This window comes from Notamacropus eugenii, chromosome 2 (assembly GCF_028372415.1).
Source record: "Notamacropus eugenii isolate mMacEug1 chromosome 2, mMacEug1.pri_v2, whole genome shotgun sequence".
Lineage (NCBI taxonomy): Eukaryota > Metazoa > Chordata > Mammalia > Diprotodontia > Macropodidae > Notamacropus > Notamacropus eugenii.
In genome coordinates this window covers 377,390,597-377,414,685 of record NC_092873.1, presented here as the reverse complement: position 1 = coordinate 377,414,685, position 24,089 = coordinate 377,390,597, and the positions used below count along the sequence as shown (strand labels likewise).

At 40.4% G+C, this 24,089-nt stretch overlaps 1 protein-coding gene across 1 annotated transcript; it reads left to right on the top strand.

Annotated features, from left to right (window-relative positions):
* The first annotated feature begins 934 nt into the window (after positions 1-934).
* LOC140528819 (protein S100-A15A-like) lies at positions 935-10,558 on the top strand. Its single transcript, XM_072646995.1, has 3 exons — positions 935-1,048; positions 2,153-2,345; positions 6,124-10,558. The coding sequence occupies exons 2-3, from the start codon at positions 2,196-2,198 to the stop codon at positions 6,298-6,300; spliced, it is 327 nt and encodes a 108-aa protein (XP_072503096.1). The 5' UTR covers positions 935-1,048; positions 2,153-2,195; the 3' UTR covers positions 6,301-10,558.
* The last annotated feature ends 13,531 nt before the right edge of the window (positions 10,559-24,089 follow it).

The window sequence follows — 24,089 nt, the reverse complement described above, 5'->3', positions numbered from 1 at the left end:
AGTCTGAGTCAGGCCTGTTCTATTATAGGGGGAAAGATAATTTTAATGAACTCTCTGAGACAAATAGCAACCTATCCACACTTGCTCCTCTGGTATAATTTATTCTGATCTCATTGAAAATGAAAGGGTGGGATCCTTATTCACTGACCACTGTCCCCTACAGAGTTGGTCCACTTCCCTCCGCCCCTCCTTAACCTGCCTCCTTGGTCTGCCTGTAGTAACCCTGAAGGCCCAAAGCCTGGGAAGTCCACTGGTGAGGGGAGGTATGGTGGAGAATTCATCCATAATGACTTTGGGGGGGGTCTATTTGGTTACACTAAAGACAAGCGCATGAATGGCTATCATGGGGAAGGTGGAGTATACCACCCCAACCTGAGACACTATTGCCTCATAACTCTAGAATTATGTGATTTTTGATCTCTGTTTCCCCTCTCTTCTTCCTCCCTTTCCTCAAGCTTTAGACACAGTTAGCCGGGTACCAACTTCTATTCTTCAGTCCAGCAATTTGTCCTTTAGCTGTCTCGCTATCCTCCCTGCCAAGTTAGATTCCAGACAGGATTTCCTAATGGATAGGCTTGGAGGATGATGTGGGAAAGGGGGAGGGGAAGTGGGAGGGAGAAACAGGGAGGGTGTATTTGTTTTTAATGTATGGATAAATTTCCCTTTATCTTATCTTTATGAGAAACATTTTTGAGCTGACAGCATTTGAAGGTATCATCCTTTGGTGGGGATGAGTAAGGATGAGATGTCCTTTGAAGAATCTACCACGATGTTGGTGAGTTTAGGAAAAGGTGGGTCCCTGAAACTGAATGAGGCCAGTTTAGAAATCAGGTGTTTTTGTGATGTCATCTGAGGCAAGCAATTAGAGCTGCTATTCAAAGAAAGATAATTATAAGAGTCATAGCTCTCAACTGGCTAATAGTGCAGGAGGTCATAAGGCTCAGGGATGCCACCACCCCTCACTGAGCTGCTACCTACCTGGAATTGGTAGGGGACTGAGGCTAGGTCACAGGCTCAGGGTTCATCTCCAGCCACTCCAGAGAGTCAGGTCAGTGTCTCCCCTAAGAGGAATCTTGGGGGGGAAGTGTTGGGAGGAGGGTGGGATGGGGCCAAGAGTATATTCCTGGTGGGGGTGGGGGTGGTGGGGTGCTGTTCCATGATTAGAATGTACTGTGTGTCTTTGCTACCCCCCCATAAACCAAACTTGGACAATTCCTTACTTTGGTGGGGGCATGTGCAGCTGGCCTATAGAGGAGATAGGCCATTCACATGGTGTATCTGTATAGATAATATAGCGGGGTGATTGAAGGGTCTAAAAATCCCAGACTTTGATAGGAGTGGGACAAAAGGACCTCCAAGGGACAGTCAGTCAAGTGTCATTGTCAATGCTGCCCCTGTTCACAGTCCTGTGTTTGTTGTTAAGAACTGATCAGGAGTTAGTTGTGTTTGTTCCAGGTATTATGCTGAGCACTTTACAAATATCTCATTTTGTTCTCATGGCAGCTCTGGGAGGTAGGTGCTCTTATTATTTCCATTTTGTAGTGAGGACACTGAGGCAGGCAGGTATGGACTTGCTCAGGGTCATACAGCTAGTAAGTGTTGCAGTAAGGGTTTGGCTCTATTGTCACCACCTGGCAGATGCTTGGTGAGTCCCAGGTCTGATGGGGGAAACAGCCCCTGTCCTCAAGGAATTCCCAGTCACTTAGGAAAAAACATAGTCTTGTCCCTGGGGAGCCTCCAGTCTGATGGGGAGAGAAGACTGAGGACAGTTTGAGATGCAGACAGACTGAAAAGCAGAAGTGGAGGATTATGATGTCAGATGGATTCATTGAGTGGATTGAGATGAGATTGATCTGGTTTGGCTTCCTGAAAAAGGTTTACATATATATATATACATTTTTGTTTTGTTTTGTTTTTATTCACCAAGGTATGGAAGGACAGAAATGATGGATGGACGGTGGGATGGACGGGGAGAGCCTGGAATGGGGAGAAGGTGGATCATCAGAGGAAAGGCCAATTCTGATATATTTGTCAAACCAGGCGTCCCTCTTTCCAAGTCTCCTCTGTTCTTCCTCAGTTTCCCCTCAGGGGCCATATTACCCATTCTATTGGTCCTTTCACCTCTTTCAACCCCTCTCTTCTTTACTCCTAGGACTTTCCTCTGAGTCGGACCCTGAAACTGGCCTTCGCTGAACATGCCTGACACCCCAATAGAAGATTCTATCTTCCATATCATTCATTGCTACCACGTCTATGCTGCCAGAGAGGGGGATGTAGATACCCTAAGCCTGGACGAGCTCAATGCCCTGCTCACAGAAAACATGCCCCAATTCATGGAGGGTCTGGTATGGCTGGGGAGATGCCAAGGGATCTTGGGGTCAGATTCCTGGGGGTGGGGGAAGGGTACATCTAGAATGGGACCTCCAGGGTAGTTCTGACTATAGGAAGGTTTACCTTGGAGGGTATGGGGAGAGCTAAGGATGAATAAGGAGGGGTTGGGGGAATTAAATTGTACTTCATAAGATCTCAGCCTGGTTGGCATAAGCTATGAATATGTGCCCTAGACCCACTCTTGACTCTTAAGCCTGCCTAGGCCTTTCATCCTGATCCTAATCCTCCTCCTGCCCCGCTCCTCCCTGTCCTTAATCTCAGATTTAAACCTTTTTCTGGTCTAAGTCCCAGGCCCAGCCTTGCTGGTAGGCCTGAAATCCCTGCCCTTTCCTGACTCTGAGTCAAATCCAGGCTTCAGTCATTGAGCTCATTCTCCTCCTTCTGGGACCACCAAACCTCTCAATCAACTCCCTAGCTAGATGCTAAAAGATGCCAAGATCTCTTCTTTCCCTCCTTTCCTGGAGGGGAGGGGAATATGATAGAGATAGGGATAGGAATGGGAAAGGGATAAGTAATCCCCTTTTTCTCTCTGCTCTCAGAGTTCCCAGGAAAGAGACATTCCTGTCTGAGGGCCTGCGGAGGGAGAAGATTGGTTTAGGGGATAGTCTTACTATTCCTGAATCTGGAGGCAGGCTTAGTTTTCTTGCTTCACTTCCTCTCCTTGGCATAGACACCGTTTAACTCTAGGAACACAGACTAACTAACCCTAAAGGCTACTCTTCTCCTCCCTCCCCCACTCATGAAATTCTTCAGGACCCTATCATTGCTGAACTCCATTTCCTTCAGTCTCCTTCCATTCTCATCTGTCATCAAGCCAAGTCCAGCTCAGCTCCTTAATTAAGCTAATGAGCAGGTTCTTCAGGACCTGCCTGGAGTGTGCTGGCTGTCCCAGGATATTTATTTAGTTTCCTGATCTCCTACCTATTTCCTAGAGACTTTTAGAAGTTAACTAAACTTTCCAGAGGTCTTCTTGCCAGGAAAACAGTACCATCCACCTTATAGCATCCATTTAAAGCCCCTTTCCCTCAGTTTCAGGCAAAGAAAGTGTGTGTGTGTGTGTGTGTGTGTGTGTGTGTGTGTGTGTGTGTGGAGTGGGGAGAGGCAGATTGTCTGGGAGTGCCAGCTCTGAGAGTCCTAGATGGGGAATAATAATGATGAGCATTTATATAATGCTTATGAACATCTCATTTGGTCCTCACAACAATCCTGGGAGGTAGGTGCTATTATCGTCCTCATTTTACAAATGAGGAAACTGAGGCAGACAGATATAAGATGACTTGCCCAGGGTAACACAGCTAGTAAGTTGCCTGAGGTAGGATTTGAACTCATGTCCAATGCTCTATCCACTTTATTACAAGCAAGAAAGTCCCCTTACCTCCAGGCTTACTTACAGCCCCCTATCTCCAGGCTGGTCCTTATGATTTAAGGGTCAAGTTGTTCATGCTCTTTTAGAATATATATAGACATAAATTACAACCCATCAATTGGAAAATGGATGAATAAGTTGTGGTGTTTGGTTGTGATGGAATACTACTGTGCTATAAGAAATGATGAGCTCAGTGATCTTAGAAAGGCATGGAAAAACTTACATGAAATGTTGAAGAGTGAATATTGTATACAGAACATTGTATGCAGTAACAGTAACATTGTTTTGAGAATGACTTTGTGTGACTAAGCAACTTTTTACTATTATAAACATACAAATTATAAATAAAGGACATGTGAAGATAGAGACTTTTCAGAAAGAGAACTAATAGAAGTATGTATAGAATAACTTTATACACATACACAGGTGTGTGTATATACAGATATCTATATACATATCTATTTGTGTCTAAAGTGGAGAAAACAAAAAGGAAAACAAAAGATATTTACATAACAACTTTGTTGTATATTTAGAAGGAATAGCAAGTTGTACATGATAGATTTGCAGTTTCATATGCAAAAATCTTTTTTATTGTACCGTTTAATGGAAAGGCTTCTTTTATTCCATAAATTAAAAATTAATATAAAAAGAAAAAAATAACATAAAATAATAAATGCAACCCCCCTCCCACAAAGAATATATATAGACAGGCAGATGGAAAGATGTGTCTCTGTCTATGAAATAAGACATGCAGATAACAGTATGATAATGATAAGAGATCAAACGAGGTGAATTTTGAGGGTGGGGTTGGGAGCAGGAATAATTACATAATGGGACCAAAGAGTCAGATAGAGAGCATCAGAAATCTCACATTAAGAGTGAGCTTTGGGTGGGGTGAGAGGAAGCCATCAAGTTCATATCTAATCAGACCAGATAGACTTTCTGGAGGAGACACAAGCGTAGGAGTGGAGACAGATAACGGAGAGGAGACTGAGAACTTGCCAATAATGGGGAGGAGAACACAGGGCATGTTTTTCTATCACCAACACCATAAATCTCTAGGGATTTGTCTGTCACCACACTCCCTCTATCTTCCTCTGACTCTTCATGGTTGAACTCTTTGACACAGCCCTTTGGCATCCTGTTTCCTCTTGCCTGCTTTAAGTCTTCAGGTATTAAAGTTGGGCATGGCTTTTGAGGCCCTTTGTTGTACCCAAACTTTTCATGACCCCATTTTTGGGATTTGCACCAAGAATGTTTGCTATTTCCTTCTCTAGATCATTTTACAGATGAGGAAACTGAGGTAAACAAGTCAAGTGATTTGCACATGGTTACACAGTTACACACCTACAGGTGTTGGAGGTCACATTTGAACTCAGATCTTCTTGGCTCTAGGCCCGGCGCTCCATCTACTCCATCCACTGCACTACCTAGTTTCCTCTACTTACCCAATCCTATCCCAAACTATTCTAATTCTATATTTTAAGATCCTAGATCTAAAAGCTGGAAGGACCCTAGAAGTCATCTAGTTCAATGACTTCATTGTACAAGTGAAGTTAAGTGACTTGTCCAAGGTCACACCAGTACTAAATGTCTAAGGAGGGGGATTTGGACCTAGATCATCCCAACTCCAGGTTAAGTACCCTCTCTACTAGACCACAGTGCCTCTACCTAATCAACATTGTCTCTCTTTGCTTCCCAGTACACTCCCTCTCTTCCTGGGACAGCTAAGTGGTACACTGCATAGATGATGCATCTTCCTGATTTTGTCTATGGCCTCAGATAGTAGCTATGTGACCTTGGGCAAGTCACTTACCCCTGTTTGCCTCAGTTTCCTTATCTGTCAAATGAGCTAGAGAAGGAATTGGCAAACCACTCCAGTATCTATGCCAAGGAAATCCCAAATGGGGGTCACAAAGAATCAGATATAACTGATACGACAGAACAATAAAGGCCTGCTTCATTTACTTCATTAGAGTGAAAAGTTCCTTAGGGGCAGGGAGCCTATATTATATCTAGTCTCTTCCAGACAGAGCAGGCACAATCACTGGCATGGAGCTAAAAGACCTGGGTCTGGCCCTTGGTTCTGCCAGTTACTAGCTGTGTGATCTAGAGCTTAGCAGATTTAGTACCTAGCACGTAGCAGGTGCTTAATAATTGTTTATTGATTGACCTGAGGAAAGCTGCTTTACCTGTCTCTGAGCCTCAGTTTCCTTCTCTGGAAAACAGGGATAATGATCCTTGTATTACCCTCCTTTATGGATTCTTGTGATGACCTGAACAAGGTAGAACATGGTAGAGGCAGTGGTGTTAATGTCTGTCATTCTGATGATCCTGGCTGACTAATCACTCCTGCTCTGCTCCAGGGTCGGAGTCAGCCGGAGTATTTGAAGCAGTTATTTCAAGTGGCGGACAAGGACAAAGACAACCAGATCTGCTTTGATGAATTTATCTACATTGTGGGAAAGGTGATGAAGGATTATCACCTGCAGTACCACCGGCAGCTGTGTGCTCACTACTGCCGGGCAAATGGCCTGTACTGAAAGATGTGCCAGTTCCTCTTGACTCCTTCTCCACCATGGTGGCCCTGGGGGCCTCAGTGATCCTAGGACTTGTGGGATCATGTGGGATCTCAGGCCATGTGGGATGCTGGGAGCAGGGCTGCTCTTTGAGTCTGGGTTTGAGTGACTTTATAGCTGTTTCACCACTGGCCAGCTAGTCTACATTTCTGAAAAGAGGTTTCCACCTCTGTAAAATAAGGATAATAATATTTGCAATACCAGCCTCACAGGATTGTTATGAAAAAACTACTTTTGTAATCCTGAATGGTTACAGACATGAGAATATTTTTCAGTTAGGGACCAGGGCTGGGAATGGGGAGACATTCCAGTCTGTAAAACAAAAACAAGGTGGACATGGAACCAGACATTGCTTATTTTGCAGGGAGGTAGGGTGGGGATATGGGTGGTAGGGCTGGGGAAATGTAGGTCTTTACCACTCTCTGTGGGCCAGTGCCTTAACCTCGCAAAGCCTTAGTTTTCTCATCTGTAAAATGTTGACAATACTTGCACTACCTACCTCAAAGGATTGTTTTGGGGACAGCACTTTGTGAACTCTTTTTTTATTTGCACTGATGGGGGGTATAGATAAAATAACTTCCTGCCTTTGGGGTTCCCTACTAATCTTGCCCTGAATGTTTACGTGTGGGCAGAACTTGAGCCTCTAGAAGCAAGGAGAGATTTCTCTGGCCTCAGAAAACTCAGTCTGATGAAGAAGACCTACCCTCATGGAGCTCCTAGTCTGATGAGGGAGATATTCCCTGTCCTAGGAGTTCTGAACCAGTCTGATGGAGGACATTTTTTTTGGCAATGGTGGTTGTTGACTCACCATGAACTTGTAGTCTCCTGACACCCACACATCTTTTTCAAACTGCTTTCTCACCAGGCTTTTGAACAGCGAAGAAGGTAAATAATCCTGCCAGCCAGAGCACTAGATGCCAATACTGGAGAGAAAGGGAGCTGGCAGCAGGAACCAAATAAAGTTGAGGAGAATTCACTCTGGGAATGGTTAACTCAGAAGGTGTTTTGGAAGCTGAGTAAGGAAGGAGAAGAGGAAGGAAGGCAAACTGTGAGTGAGAAGAATGAAGATCTTAGGAAAATAGCTTTAGAAGGAACCTGGAAGGGACCTTAGAGGTCATGAAGTCTAACTCATGGTGAGGATACTGGAAGTCAAAACAAGTAGGTGGACTTGCTTAAGGTCACATAGACAGATAGCAATGAAGGAGTTGGGATTGGAACCTAGGTCCTTTGATTCCATTTCCAGAACTCTTCTCATATAGAGATGCTGCTTCAACTGGTGAATCTTTTTGTGGTTTTTAAACTTGTGAGTCAACCAGGCTCAGAGGGAGGGGAGGTAATCTTTGTCTTAAACGAAGGATCCTTAGGGAGGGTGACTAAAGTTTTCTGCCTTAAGATTAGAAGGAGGGAGCAGATGTGCTCCCATGGGGACACAAAGACCAGATAAAAAACCCTCTAGGAGTAGGTAGGTCACTCAGTGTTGTACAGAGAAGTAGATTTATCTGCGTAAAGAATCATTATCACAGAATCACAGAATTTCAGAGTAGGAAGGGACCTGAGTGTCATCTAGTCCAACTTATATCCAACTTAATCCTCCATGGAGGCTGGACCTCATAAGGAGTTTTCGATTTCTTAACCCCTGCTTGAAGACCACCAATAAAGGGAACCAATTTCCTCCTGATGCAGCCCATCCCACTTTTGTATAACTGATAGTTAGAAAATTTTCTTGATGCCAAATCTGAAATGTCCTCTTTGCAATGCCTACCCATTGCTCCTGGAGGTATCTGGATGGAGCAGTGGATAGGAAGTTGGGCCTAGAATTCAAATTCAGCCTCAAACACTTACTAACTTTGTGAGCCCAGGTAAGCCATTTCACTTCTATCTTTCTTAAATTCCTCAACTATAAAAGAGGGCTAGAGGTGGCTAGGTGGTACAGTGGATAGAGCATCTAGCCTGGAATTGGGAAGACCTGAGTTCAAATCCTGCCTCAGACACTTACTAGCTTTGTGACCCTGGGCAAGTCACTTAACCCTTTTTGCCTCAGTTTCCTCATCTGTCAAATGAACTGGAGAAGGAAATGGCAAACCACTCTAGCATCTTTACCAAGAAAACCCCAAATTGGGTCACCAAGAATCAGACATGACTGAAATAACTCAACCACAAAGCTGCCAAAGATTATTGTTGTTGTTTCGTCCTTCAGTTGTGTTCAACTCTGCATGATCCCATGGACTTTTGTGTCTGTGGGGTTTTCTTGGCAAAGATACCAGAGTGGTTCACCATTGCCTTCTGTTGTGTGTTCCCATCTTCCAGATGAAGAAATGAGGCAAACAAGGGCTGCGACTTGCCCAGGTTTGTACATCTAGTGAGCATCTGAGGCTGGATTTGAACTCAGATCTTTCTGACTCCAAAACCATTGCTGTACTGTACCACCTCGCTGACCCCCATGCCATCTCTTCCTTTATCTAAGTCATTGACATCCAAGATCATACTCCACTGGAGATGTTCCAACATGTTGACTCTGAACCATTAACAACTACTCTGAATCTGGCCATTCAACCAGTTCTGAATATATTTAACTATAACCAGGGCTTCTGAAAAGAGAGTGGTGGGAAAAGTCAGCTAAAAAGAGTGGAAGAAAAGGGCAAAGAGTCAAAAGATGGCAGAAAAGAGAATGGAAGGCTCAGTCTCCTCAGTTTTAAGGAAACAGGTAGCCAGTCTAAGGAGACTATCCCACCCATGTGGATGCATTGAGCTCCATGTTAGACAAATAGAGTGTACACAAAGAAGCCCCTCAAGAAGAGCTCCATGTTAGAACTGGGCATGGTCAGAACCTGGACTTAGGCAATCATTTTATCATTTAGTGCATATACCTCTATTTTCTCCCCAAGAATAGTATGAGCTACTTTACTAAAACCTAAGTTCAAACTGTATCTAAAGCATTCTCCTTATGTGATGTTTAACCCTGTCAAAGAAAAGAAAAGAAAAGAAAATAAGATTAGTCTTGCATGACTTATTCTTGATGAAATCATACATACTGGCTCCTGGCATTCACTACTTTCCTTTTCTAGATGTTTCCTAGTAATCTCATTAATGATTTAGAGTTTTTCCAGAAATAGAGAACTTAAGCTTATTGGCAGATAGTTTGCAGATTCATCTTCCTCCCTCCCTCCCTTCTCTCTCTCTCTCTCTCTTTCTTGAAAATGTTTCCCCTTCTCTAGCCCATGGTGCATCTCCTGTTCTCCATTAGTTGTTTTTTAGTCATCTCTGACTCTTTGAGACTCCATTTGGGGTTTTCCTGGCAAAGATACTGGAGTGGTGTGCTATGTCCTTTTCCAGTTCATTTTACTGATGAGGAAACTGAGGCAAACAGGGGTAAGTGACTTACCAACGGCTAGTGTTCTAGAAGCTTGATTTGAACTCAGGAAGCTCTTCTCCACTGGACTATCTCACTGCGGTAGAAGGAAACTAGAATTTATTAAGTTCCTCTGTCCACTGCATCTCTGACCTGGCCCTCCTCCTCAAATACTACCTTCCACAGCCTCTTCCCAGTTGTTTCTCAAAGAGGTTATCCAAATGAGCAAATATTTATTGTTAATACTGTTTATCACAACTACCAGCTTAAAAGACAAAGCAAATATTTAAAACAAAGTAAAACAGACTTTCCTGTGCCTGGAGGAAAGGCTTTAGGTTCCCAAGAAGAGAAAGGAAATAAAGAATTATTGCCTTAGGGTTTGTCTTTGGGGGCCTTCAGACCACAATCTTCCCTAATAGCAAAGTATAGCTTTCTTACTTTAGAAATCCTCAAGCCCATCACTCTGAGTGCCCACGCTTCTAGCTTCTTAGGTCTTCTAGCCTTAGGTCTTCTCTCCTTCAGCTTAGCATGCCTCCTTGGGACTTGGGTGCCTTCTTGATTGACAAATAGAACTGGCAAGCTTGTTTCTTTTCCGTCCACCAGGTATGTGGCAGCTTCTCATCCTGACAGGGTGAAGCTCCCTTTCCAATTTAGAGCCAGTAAGGTAGATAGCTAACTGGAATCAGAAAGATCTGAGTCCAAATCTGGCTTCAAACACTGTGTGATCCTGGGCAAGTTACTTAACCTCAGCCTGCCTCAGTTTACTCAACGGTAAAATGGGTATAATCATAGTGCTTGCCTAACACAGTTGTGAGGATCAAATAAGGTATGTGTGTGACACATATTGGTGCTTAATAAATGTTTATTCCCTTATTCCCCTTCCAATTTAATTAGGAAAACTTTTATTATTTTCTATTTATTTTTAGTTTTCAAAATTCGAAAACTTTTATTTAAAAAAATATTTCTTAAAGGAATAGCATGGAATAGATATGCTTTTGCATTTAGTTTCACACTTTAAAATTTCATTAACCCTGCTATTTTCCCTTATTTTCTATAACTTTACATTTTAATGTATATGTGATTTAACATGTTAAACTTCGTCAACTCTGTTATCTTTCATTTAGTTTCTGTAAATATTAATTGAGCTGAAGAGTAAGGGTGGAGGAGTAAATCAGTTGATCAGGAGTTACTCTGACCAATCCTTCCTCACTACACCACCTAGCACAAAGAGTGGTCCTACTGCTTCTTTAAGGACAGCTAGATGGTGTAGTGGAGACTACCTGGCTTGGAGTCAGAAAAACTCATCCTCCTGAGTTCAAATCCGGTCTCAGACATTTACTAAGCTGTACGACTCCAGGCAAGCCACTTAACACTGTTTGCCTCAGTTTTCTCATCTGTAAAATGAACTGGAGAAGGAAATGGCAAATCATTCCAGAATCTTTACCAGGAAAACCCTCTAAAGAAGGGTCATGCAGTCTGACATGACAATGAGTCCTGATTCATACGTTATTTAACTAATGACCCCCTCTCTCAAAAAGAGTTGAAACTCCTAAAGTCCCCATAATATGTGTGATTGTAACAGTGAGGCATGTGCCATTCCCACCCACCCCCACTTAACTTCTTTCTTAATAACTTCTTACAATATAACTTAAACAACTTATTTCTTAATATAAAGAAGCATATAAGTTTCATCACACCCTCTAGGCATAAGTTTCATAAAGAGAAACTTAGGTGCTCCCAAAGCATTGTTTGAGCTCACACTGTGTGCATACCTCAGAAAAATCTCTAACCCCTTCTCTTACACAAAGTTACCCTCTTCTGAATATTATATAAAAATTCATGGTTTTATCCACTGATTAGCCAGAGCAGACCAGCCAGCTTGGTTACTAAGGCTGACTTGCTAGCAAGATGCCTTGTTAGCCCACCTGGCTCTGCCCAAGGGGAACCACCATCTATAGCCTTAATGTCCAATAGCTTACAAGTAGTAGTCCTTGTAAGCACATACAGCTCCTGGCAGACAGCTCCCATCAGTCTTGCCCGACACTATCCCTAGCTCTGGGCATTTACACCTGCCTTTACAGTAAACATTGTGTATTGGGCATCACTCCTGATTGGACCTAAGTTATTTACAGCACCAGCATTTTATGTCACATTTTGACACTGTCCAGCCCGATGTTTCTCCTCAACAACTGCCTATTGGACCTTAAAACAGGATGTTGATGGGTATCTTAAACCAAATGTGTCCAAACCTAAACTCTTATCCTTTCCTCTTTCAAATCTCCCTATCACTGTTGACAGTATCACCCAGGTTCCATCTTTGACTTTTCATGGTCATCACTCCTCATATTCAACTGGTTGCCAAGTTGTTTCTACTGCTACAATATCTCACACATCCATTTTCTTTTTTTCATTCACACAGCCTTCACCCTCATTCAGGCTCTTACCACATCCCACCCAGACTATTTCTATAGTCTCCTAATTGTTCTCCCTGCCTCATTTCTAGCCATTCAAAACCACCCCTCAGAAAGTTGCCACAATGCTGTTCCTAAAGCACAAATCTGACCTCATCATTCCCTTACTCAATTAACTCCATTTGCTTTCTATTACTTCTAAAATCAAATACAAATTCATGTATTTGGCTTCCAAAAACCTTTACAACTTGGCCCCAGACCACCTTTTTAGCATTATTTATACAAGACTTCTATTCATGCACATGGTGGTCAAGTCTAACTGTGTTCCTTACTGTTCCTCCTACATGGCATTTTATCTCCTGTCACCATGACTTTGCCCAGGCTGTACCCTGATACCTGATATCCCTCACCTCTGTTTCTTAGAATCCCTACTTTCCTTCAGGGCTCAACTCAAATGCCAAGTTCTACATCAAGTCTTTCCTCTGCTTCTAGTGCCTGCCTTCTCCTCATCAGTTATCTTCAGTTATCTCTCTCAAGCACTTTGGATTTGACTGTGCAACATGAGAGACAGTGGCACAGGACCCTTCAGCATGGCGTGCCCACATAAGAAAAGGTGCTGTGCTCTTTGAGCAAAGCAGAATTGAGACAGCACAAAGTAAATGCAGGATGCACAAATTTGGGATATTCACCCTAAATATTCACATGGACTATCTGTGCCCAACCTGTGATAGAGCATTCTGTTGTTCTGATCAGCCACAGTTGGACACATTGAAATTTCACTTTACAATGGTGATTTCATTTTGGTCCTCTTCGAAGATGAAGGACAACAACCAACCAACCAACTATCTTGTATTCTGTATATGTACATATTCAAACCCAGCCTCAGACACTTACTAGCTGTGTGACTCTGAACTAGTCACTTTGCCCTATGTGCCTCAGTTTCTTCATCTGTAAAAGGAGAGGTGGAAGGAAATGGCAAATCCCTCCAGTATCATTGTCAAGAAAATACAGTTTCTGAAGCATATTACCTTTTCTGGGCTACTCTTCCAACTTGAACTTCCAACTTGAACTCATGTTTGCAGGTTGGGTCATAGCTATTAACCCAGGTTTTAGAGGTAACCCTGTGGGTCTCCCAATACTATAGAGCCCCCATCAATATATTGCCCATTAACAACCAACTTTGAAAGACTTAAGAATTTCAGTCATCACAACGACCGACCATGAATCCAGAGGACCAATGATGAACTGTACTATTTTCCACCTGAAAGAGGTGATGGATGCAGGGGGTTGGAATGAAAGTTTTTACAGGCATAACCAATGTGGGAATTCATTTTAATTGACCCTGCATATTTGTTACAAGGACTTTTCTTTTCTTTTCCCTTTTCTTTTTAATGAGGCGAAAAGGTGGAAAGTAGAAAAAATAGGTTTTTGTAAATTGAAAAAAGGAAAATTAAAAAAGTTGTTTTTTCTTTGCAATGTTGCTATTATTGTGTAAATTTTTCTCTTGGTTTTTCCCATTTCACTCTGGATCCATTCATATAAGTTTTCTTTGAAGCCATCCTTTCATTATTTCTTATAGTACGGTAGTATTCCATAATATTAATTTACAACAATTTGTTCAGCCATCTCCCAGCTGATAAGCACTCTCTTAGTTCTTTGCCACCACAAACTTTCTCTGATCTTTTGGGGAGTATAAGCCCAGTGATGGTATGACTGGGTTGTAGGTTATATGGAGTTTAGTAACTTCTTAGGCACAGTTCCAATTTGCTTTCTAGAATGTCCAGACCAATCCACAGTTCTATAAACACCAATGTGCCTTTTTCCTCAAAGCTCCTTCAGTATTGATCATTTCCTTTTTTTGTCATATTTGACAATCTGCTGAGTATGAGGTGGGAACCTCATGGTTGCTTTAATTTGCATTTTTCAGGAAGAGGATCCTGGGAAGATGGTAGAGTAGGTCAGAAAACTTTTGGCTCTCCAAATTTCTTCCATGTGAAAAAACAAAAAAAAACAGGACATTGTCTTAGAGCAGTAGAAACAAACATTAGGTAAAGCAATTGTCCTCCTAGGACAATTGGAGAAGACCCCAGGAAAGACCTGACCTCCAGGGGCTGAGTAGGAGAAGATTGAAGAACCTTCCACAGTTGAGGGATGCTAAGCACAGCTGTGTCCTGGGCTGTGGCTGCAGGGAGAAGAAGCTAGCATGCACCTGGTCAGTGCAGTAGTGAGGGACTGGGGCCACTGGCTATGGACACTTACAGGAGAGCAGAGTCTCTGGTTTTAGTTCCCAGGTAGAGAGGACAGCTTTAGTTTGCAGTAGCCCAAGGAACCACAGGGAGTATGATCATTTTCAGGGTAGTGTGGTTGGGAACTCTATGGGATTGGAGAGAAGAACCCAAGGTTGAACCCTAAGACAGACTTTATAAAATAACAGTAAGAAAGATCTGAGGTTTGGGGCATCATTCTCCATACTTCAAGACTACAACTTGATTACACTAATAGCTGCTAAAAACAAGATAAAACAAAAAATAAATTTAAAAAATGAGTAAGCAAAGGAGGAAGAACCCAGCCATAGATAGTTACTATGGGGATAGAGAAGATCTGAGTTCATATTCACAAGAAGATAATGGAGGTAAAAAAATTCCTTTTTCAGTGAGAAACATCAAATGGTCCCAAGCAAAAAGGAGCTCTTGGAAGAGCTCAAAAGGGACTTTAAAAATTAAATAAGAGAGACTGAGGAAAGAATAGAAAAAAAAGAGCAATCCAAGAAAATCAAGAGAATTATTAAAAGAAAGTCAGACAACTGGAAATAGATAAATGAACTTATGGAAGAAAATAATTCCTTTAAAACTAGAATTGGGCAAGGGAAAGCTAATGACGGTCCAAGATGCCAAGAAATTATAAAGAAAATCAAAAGTGTCAAAAAATAGAAGACAAAGTGAAACATCTTATCAGAAAAACAACTAATCTGGAGAACAGATTGAGGAGAAATAATACAAGAGTAGTTGGAGACTACTTGAAAATTATGATAAAAAAGAATCTTGATACAATATTACAAGAAATTATCAAGGAAAATTGCCCTGAAATTCTAGAACAAGAATGCCAAGTAGAAATAGAAAAAAATCCACCATTTACCACCTGAAAGAGATCCCAGGAGAAAAACTTACAGAAATATCATAGTAAAGTTTCAAAGCTCCCAGGTTAAGGGGAAAACATTGGAGGCAACAAGAAAAAAAGATTTAAATGTCATGGAGCTACAATAAGCATTACACAAGATTTAGCAGCTACTGCATTGAAGGACTGTTGGTCTTGGAATACTATCTTCCATAGAGCAAAAGAACTGGGATTACAACTGAGGGTAACTTAACTCAGAAAGTTAAGTGTAATCCTGAATTAAAAAAATGAATATTTAATGAACTCAGAGACTTCCATGTTTTTGTGACAAAACCTCCAGAGTTTAAGGGAAAATGACACATATAACATCCAGGAAAAATATAAGGCAAACATTAAAGACCAATTATAAGGGACTCAATAAGGTCAAATTATTTACTTTGTATATATGAAAATATTAGCAGTACTCTTATGATTGTGATCATTATTTGGGTCGTGTGAAAGAAAGGTTTGGATTGAGCTGAATATGATGGGGTGATTCTAAAAAAATGCAGCTGTGTAGGGAGAGATAAAAAGGAGTAATAATCTCATACAAACGAAGCATAAAAGAAAAAACTGACACAGAAGAAGTTATTAGGGAAGAATATGGGTACTGCTGGAAACTTACTCTTATTGGGAATGGGTTAAAGAGGGGACAACATATGTATCTAGAAGGATATAAAAGTCTTCTGAATTCAGAAAGAAATAAGAGGGCAAGAAGATAGGGTGGGAGGAGAGAATAAAGTAGGGGATCTTAGAAGGGTGTGTAGCTTAAGGAATAGGAGGACAAGATAATGGGTAAAAGTAAAGCAGAGGAGTGAAGAAGGATAGGGTAAGTAGGGTGAGAAAGATAGTGAAGAAAAACGGGAAGGAGGAAAATACACAACAAATAATTGTAGGTTAGAATGTGAATGGGATGAATTTACCCATAAAACAGAAATGCATAGAAGAGTAAAAATTTGAATTCAACAATATATTGCTTTCAGGAAACTTTTTTCTTTCTTTTTTTGTTAATTAATTTATTTGTTTTCAGTTTTCTACAATCACTTCCATATAGCTTAGATTTTTTTCTTCTCCCTTCCTCTTCTTCTCTCTCCCTCTCTCCTCCCTAAGACGGCATGCAATCTTACGTAGGTTCTATACTTACATTCTTATTAAATACATTTTCACCTTAGTCATGTTGCATAGAAGAATTAAAATGAATGGAAGAAACCATGAAAAACAAAACAAAACAAAACAAAACATGACACAAGAGAAAATGGTCTGCTTCATTCTGTGATCCAATTTCACTTTCAGGAAACATTATAAAAATGAGAGATGTACACAAAGATAAAATAAAGGGCAGAAGTAAAACTTAGTATGCAAAAACAGCAGGGATTGTAAATCATGATCTCAGACAAAGTTAAAGTTAAAATAGATTTAATCAAAAGTGAAAAATAGAGAAACTCCACTATGTGTAAGCAATATTATTCAATATTGTTTTAGACCATTAAAAATAGCTAGATGGTATAAAATACCTGAATATATACTTGCCATAACAGACACAGGAACTATATGAACATAAACATAAAACACTTTTTACACAAATAAACTCAAATCTAAATAATTGAAGTAATTTTTATTGTAGGTAGGTAAAGCCAATATAATTTTCAAAATTACAGTTTTACCTAATTCATTTATTCAGTCATCCCAATTAAATTTCTAAAAACTATTTTACCAAGTTAGAAAAAATAATAACAAAATTCATTTGGAAAAGAAAAAGATCAGGAACTTCAAGGAAACCAGAGAAAAAAAGATTTAAGGAAGTAGATTCAGTAGTATCAAACCTTAAACTATATTATAAGGTGAGATCATTGTTGAAGTGTAAAAAAGATAATTTTGATTATTTTAAATAAAAAATTTCTTATATAAATAAAACCTATGTAGCCAAGAATAGAAGGAATACAGAAAATTGGGGGAGGGGAACAAACCTTTCACAGACAATCTCTCAGATAGGAAGAGATTGGGTTGGAATATTTCTGGGGTGTAGGAAATGATAAGCTGGTTGATTTAGAAAAATATGGAAAAACTTGGACTTTTGAAAGAAGATGCTATCTATCTTCAGAGAAACAGATGGTAGGAGGAAATAAGCATAGTATGGTCTTACATATTGTATATATGTGTATAGATATCTATGTATATGTATATATGTATCCATGCTTACTTGTAGACTTCGTGGGGGAGGGAAGGGAAAAAATAAAGTAAAAAGTGCACACCAGAGAACAAAAGAAAACTAACAAGGAAACAAAGAAAAGCTGGGCAGCTTGAAAACAATGTACAGTATTTATTATATAGGTTTTCTTGAAATGAAATTTATTGTTTTATTTTGAAGCCTCTCATATGGTCTGCTGAGTACGTGGCAATGTTTCTTTTTCTTTCCTCATCTTGTATTTAAGTTTAAAATTAAAAAACATTATACAAATAATTTGCATTTTTCTAATTATTTGTGATTTGGAGCATTTTTTCATGTAGTTGTTGATAGCTTGGATTTCTTCCTTTGAAAACAACCTGTTCATCTCCTTTGATTATTTATCAATTAGAGAATGACTCACCTTATCAATTTGAATCACTTCCTTATATATTTTAGAAATAAGACCTTTATCAGAGAAAAATACTGCAATAATGTTTCCCCAGTTAACTATTTGTCTTCTGACTTGAACTGTATTGGTTTGTTTGTATCAAAATATTTGAATTTTATGAAATCAAAATGTTCCATATTTATGCTCTCTGTGACTTGTTTGGTCACAGACTCTTTTAAATTAATTCTTCTCTTCAATTACCAACTTTTGTTTCCCAGTAACAGGTACTGTGATCTATACTGGTAAAGAGAGTTGTTCACCAAGAACTCCTTAGACCAATGGAATCAGAGGTCTGATTAAAAACAAAACAAAACAAATTATATTCACTCATCCTGTTCTGTGGCCGCAACACGTGGGGATGATGCTAGGTTCTCTAAGGTTATGACTGTCAACTAATCCTTTTAAACTGGAAAAACTTTCAGTGGTCCTAGGGAAAGACTGAATCTGCTTTCTGAGCACTGAACTAGTTAAATGCAGAACTGCTCCTCACCAGTAGATGGCACCAGAAGGTCACGCTTCCTTTGAGATGACTTGGGATGGTGGTAGTGGGGTTGAACACCCTGGAGAGCTGCCCCAGACACCTGAGAGACATGGGACATATTGACGCAGGAGCACTTGTTTTTGGCATGCTCCAGTACCATTTTCTCTTACCAATGATTTCAGAGAAGCTGGAGGCCCTGACTAGAAGGCAGTTTTTGCAATCCACATTTTGAGGTGGGGTTGGTGGGTGTTTCTGAGGTATTTACTGGTCTTTTTCTTTTGTCAGGTGTATGAATGCAAGGCTGAAAGCTTCAGAAATCCTGATCGTAGGATTTAAAGATCAGCTAGTTCAGCCTTCTCATTTTACATCTGAGGAACCACGTGAGGCCAAGAGAAATGACTAGCCCAAGACTATGCAGGCAGTAAGGGGCAGAGCTGAGATCTGAACCCACCCCCTTTGATTGCAAATCAAAATTTTATTCCAGTAAATAAAACTCTCTCTTTGTCCTAATATTCCCACCTTCTCCCTGTCGCTCCCCTCATAATTTATGTTCCATACAGTTCCTTACTTTAGTGGAATAAGTTGGTCAGTAGAACTGAATTTAAACTCCCATACTTTCCACAGCATTTTCAGACCTTTCAAGACCCAAGGACCTGATCAACTTCTCTTCTCTCATATCTCTTAACCAAGTCTGATTTCAACAAAAGGCTTTAAAAAATGAAAAAACTATATAATAAACTGATTTTTCCCCCACTAGAAACACTAAGTACATTAAGAATTTAGAGGAAGAAGATGGTGGTGATGATGGTCATTTTTCAGTCATGTCTGACTCTTCATGATCCCATTTGGGGTTTTCTTGTCAAAGATACTGGAGTGATTTGCTATTATGTTCCCCATAGTGCTAATGTGACCATTTTCTTTCTCCCCACAAAAATGGAAATTATAGTTTCCCTTGGAGATGGGTGGGCCAGATCCCAGGTCAGACCTTTTTCTCTGCCTCACCTGAACCAGCCAAAACTCTATCTTTGATGACTGTCCACATATAACCTACATATTTTTGAATTGAATGTATCAGAAATGAATGACTGTTTTCTGTCTTGGTAGACCACATCTGGGTATTCAGTTTTGGAAGCCATAGTTTGAGAAGTTTGAGAAGACTATAAATCATGTCATCCAAGGCTCTATTAAAGAAACAATGGATGTTATTAATCTTAGAAAAAAGAAGACTCAGTTGCCTTAAAGTATTTGAAGATCTAGTACATGGAGGATGGCTTCCATTTATTCTACTTGACTCTAGAGGGCAGAAGTTGATGTAAACTAAACTGGTGAAAGTTTCAAGACTCGAATTTTGACTTACCATAAGGAAAAACCTTGCTAACAATCAGAGCCGCTCCTTAGTGGACTGGCCTTCTAAGATGGTAGAGTTCCTTATCACTGAAGGTAGACTGATTCAGCCCTTGCCAGAGAGGTTAGAGGGAATTTCTGCTCAGGTTGGGATTGGATTAGATGACCTCTGAGGTGAGGTCCTTCCAACTTCAACCTTCTGTGATTCTATAACAAGGGAAGCAACCCTAAGTTACTAATGCTCTTTCCATTCTACTACAAATGATGCAGATACAAAGTTCCCTAAGGGTTAAGAGTTGCTTTTCCTGTACTTTGTCAAGCCCCTAGTTTATTCTCTAACCTGAAGGCATCCTAAATTCTCTTCCCCTTATCTTGAAATACTATAAAACTATAAAACTTCCTCCTTATCCTGGACAATAAAATTCTTTGTCTTCCCCCATCCTGGGTCATAAAATTTCCCTTATCTTGTGTCATCCATTTTCCTCATTCTGTCCCTAATCTTCAACCCCCATAAAACCCTCTAAAACTACATCACCATTTTGAAACCTCCATATAAACACAACTCCCCTAATTATCAGGGTCTCACTTCGCTTTCTTTCTAGGAGATCTGTGTTGCTTTTGCAACAATAAAATTCTCAATGATTATAGAGAAGGTCTAAATGAATTCTTCCACACCTGAACCAGCTCTACTAACTCTAAACCTCATCATTAATATCACCAGGAATTGGACTCATTTAGATCTTTGCTTGCTACAAGTCAGACCCTAAGGTTGTGAACTCTGAGATATCAATTGATTGGAACTTTGGTTTTTGCCTTGGTCCTATGGGTGGTACTTAACTGAGTAACTAGGTCAACAAAATAGCATCATTTCAATTTGCAGAGACTCAAGGGGGCCTTGGGTTATCCTTTCAGTGGAGCCCTGGAAATGAATGAGTCTGTTTACATACCTTCATGGATATATACATACATACATACATACCTTGTGGATCAAAGGAGGAAGGACAAGCACTAGGTTCAATCCTCTTCCTTTTCCTCTGTTGGGATTTCCTGGCATGCACTGCCCAGTTTTGGTTTCTTTGGGCCCTGGGGCCAGGTTGGGAAGACCAGGTCTAAACAAAGATTAGACATAGGCCCTGCAGCTGAGTTGGTTGTGGCAACACAAATGGCATTCTGTTCCTTCTAGGTTACTCCATCTCTGATTGCACACCCAAAGCATTCTCTAATTTGCTTACCCAACACAAGAAACTTGGTGCCTGACAGATCATCTCAAGTCATCATCTCAGACAAGGCATCTTTGTTGTACCAAAAGCTTATCACTGAATCGTACAGATCTAAAGCTAGATCAGACTTTGGAGACCATCTGGTTCAAGCCTTCATTTTACAGATGACAAAACAGAGGCCCAGGGAAGTTAAGCAACTTTCCCAAGGTCACAGAATGACAAGGCTATCTATCCATTCTTCAGAAACATACATTAACTAGAGTCCTACCTTATATCCTTCCTAAGTCTCTCTCTTGTACTTTAAATCCATTTCCTTTTAATTTTGGATGGAGAAGGAACTTTTATGATCAGAATTTAGGGTCAATGAATAGTCCAAGAAAAACATTCAAATTATCTCCAGGAGGATGCTGTGGGGTGAAGGAAAGGGAGGTTTGGCTTGAAGAGGCAGCATAAAAATTGGATGAGTCTTTTGTCTTTCTCATCATTCTCATCATCATCACCACCTTTCTGTTCTTCCTTCTTATCTGTTTCTCCATCCACTTCCTCCTTCCTCTCCTTTTACTGGATGACTTCCATGAGCCTGGTTTTGCATCCAAAGGAACAGATTTCAAAGAGAATCACTGAAAAGCTACATCCCATATTCCCACAGAGCCCACTACATGAGCAGATTCCTTGTGTACCCACATCTCTTTGCACAACGCGTTGGACTTGTAGGGGCTTGACAAAAGTGTCTTGGTCTGAATAGAAGACTCAGACAAAATGGAATGGCAAGAAGGGACTGAATACCCAGTGGAAGGATGACTCTCCCATCTCTTCTCTCTATCCCACCCCCACAATCCATAGCAGGCTGGGCATGTTTCACAAATGTTAGGGATGTTGGGCAGAATGAGGAGAAGTTCAGGACATGATACTTCCCTTTGGAAGACAAAGAAAACAGAGATTCTTTGTGTATTTCCTAAAACATTCGCCTTATGTATTTGGGTCAGATGAAAAAAAAATCACTACGCAATCCAATACAATTAAGATCGTTGTATCTTATCTGTCTGTATCATCTTTGGCAGGTCACTTGATCTCATCTTTAAAGTGAAAGAGTTAATTGAGATAATCTCTAAGACCCCTTTCAGTTCTGAAAAGATATGATTCTATGGATTGTATCATTTATCATCTTCATTACCCTGGAAAAGTTATTTCATTTTCCGGGGCTTCCATCGCCATATCTGTCAAATGGGGTAAAAATACTTTGCCTATCTCTCCTAGGTACTGGGTGGACCCTTTGAGTTTTCAGATGTGAAAGTGTCTTGAAAAGTATAAAAGTTCTATAGGAGGGCAATATATTATTAGTAATTTGGCACATGACAGTGGTATAGTAAATAAAGTGCCAGACTTGGAGTCAGGAAGACCTGGTTTCAAATCCCAAGTGACGACTAGCTATGTGACCTTGGATAAGTCACCTCACCTTTCTAAGTTTCCATTTTTCATCCTGGAAAAGAGGATGGAATCTTCATGAACTCTTTCATAGGGTCAGAGTGAGAATTTGGTGAGATGTTTATAAAGCACTTTGTTAACTTTATAATAGCATATAAGTGTCAGATATTATTTTTCTCATATTAGGCCCATACAACTCTTGAGGTTGAAAGTCTTTTAAAGTTCTCTGGTCCAGAGGACTCATTTTACCAGTTAGAAATATGTTTTACCTATTAGAAGTAAAGTGACTTGACCATGGGCATATGGTTAGTGAAGGACAGAGTGAGGATCAGAACCTGCAACTCCTGAGACCTGGGTCAATGCTGATGATCCTGCATGGCTCCCTTACAGTACAGCAACAGTTGGTTGATAACCTGACATTCTATTTCAATCAACCCGATCCTTTTACACCCAGGGTGGCAAGTGGGACTGTGAGAGGAACATCTCTTAAGGGTTTTACTCACAGACTTGGGACAATTTATGTTCTAAATCCTCTTCCCTCTAGAAGCACTTTCTGCTCTTGCCCAGCCTCCCCAAGTCCCACATCTTTCCTTTGTTGGCATCTGAGATATTATGCTCTGTCTCTTCTCTTCCTTTGGTTGCTTGTGTTCTGTTTGCTAGTTCCTTGCCTTTTCCCTCATCTTTTGAGGTGGGGAACCTTTTCTCTCATTCCATAGTATTTCTGGAGGTTCAGATCCACACCTCCAACTTCCTGTCTACTTGGACATCCTGTTGGTATCTCTCAACTTAAGAGCTCCAGAACTAAACTTATTATCTCAAAACCTACTCCTCCTTTTGACTTCACTATATCGTAAAACATTTCTATTCACCTAGGGCAGCTAGGTGATACAGCGAAGGGAGTGCAGGGCTCAAAGTCAGGAAGTCCTGAGTTCAAATTCAGCCTCAGACACTTCCTAGTTGTGTAACATTGGGCAAATCACTTAACCTGTTTATCTCAGTTTCCTCACTTGTAAAATGGGAATAATAATAACACCTAATTCCTATGGTTGTTGTGAGGATTAAATGAGAATAATCATTGTAAAGCAGTTAGCACAGTTCCTGGCACATAAGTGCTATGTAAATGTCAGCTATTATTATCTTATTTTAATGATTAAGTTCCATTTTTACACCACATTTATTTTCAGATATATTCTTCCTCCTTAGCTGGTGAGTGATCCTTTGTAAAAAAGATTACAAAAGAGGGAAAAAATATCAGCCTGGTAATATCAGCCAACACATTTACCATCTTTGCTAGTACATGCAATATTTCATACTCATAATGAACCACCTCTACAGGGAAGGGAGAAAGATGCATTTATCCAACCTTTCTCTAGCACCTGACTTTTTCATTATGAATACAGAGCATTTAGTTTCATTCTGTTTTTCTTTCCATTTATGTTGATGTAACCCTTGTGCATATTGTTTGCCTTGCTCTGTCTATTTTTTTCTGTGTCACTTCATATCCGTTTTCCAAGGCTTCTCTGCATTGTTCATATCTGTCATACTCCTTTATAGTACTACTCCACATAACATTCCTGTTCCATAGTTTACTTAGGCATCCCCAAATCTACAGTTTTACCTCCTTGGTTTCCAGTTCTCTGCTGTCACAAGTGCTGTTATGAATATTTTAGTGTATATAGGATCTTTCTGTCTCTGACCTTCTTTGACAGGTATGACCTTGCCCTATAATATATCTAGTTGTAGGATCTTTGGCAG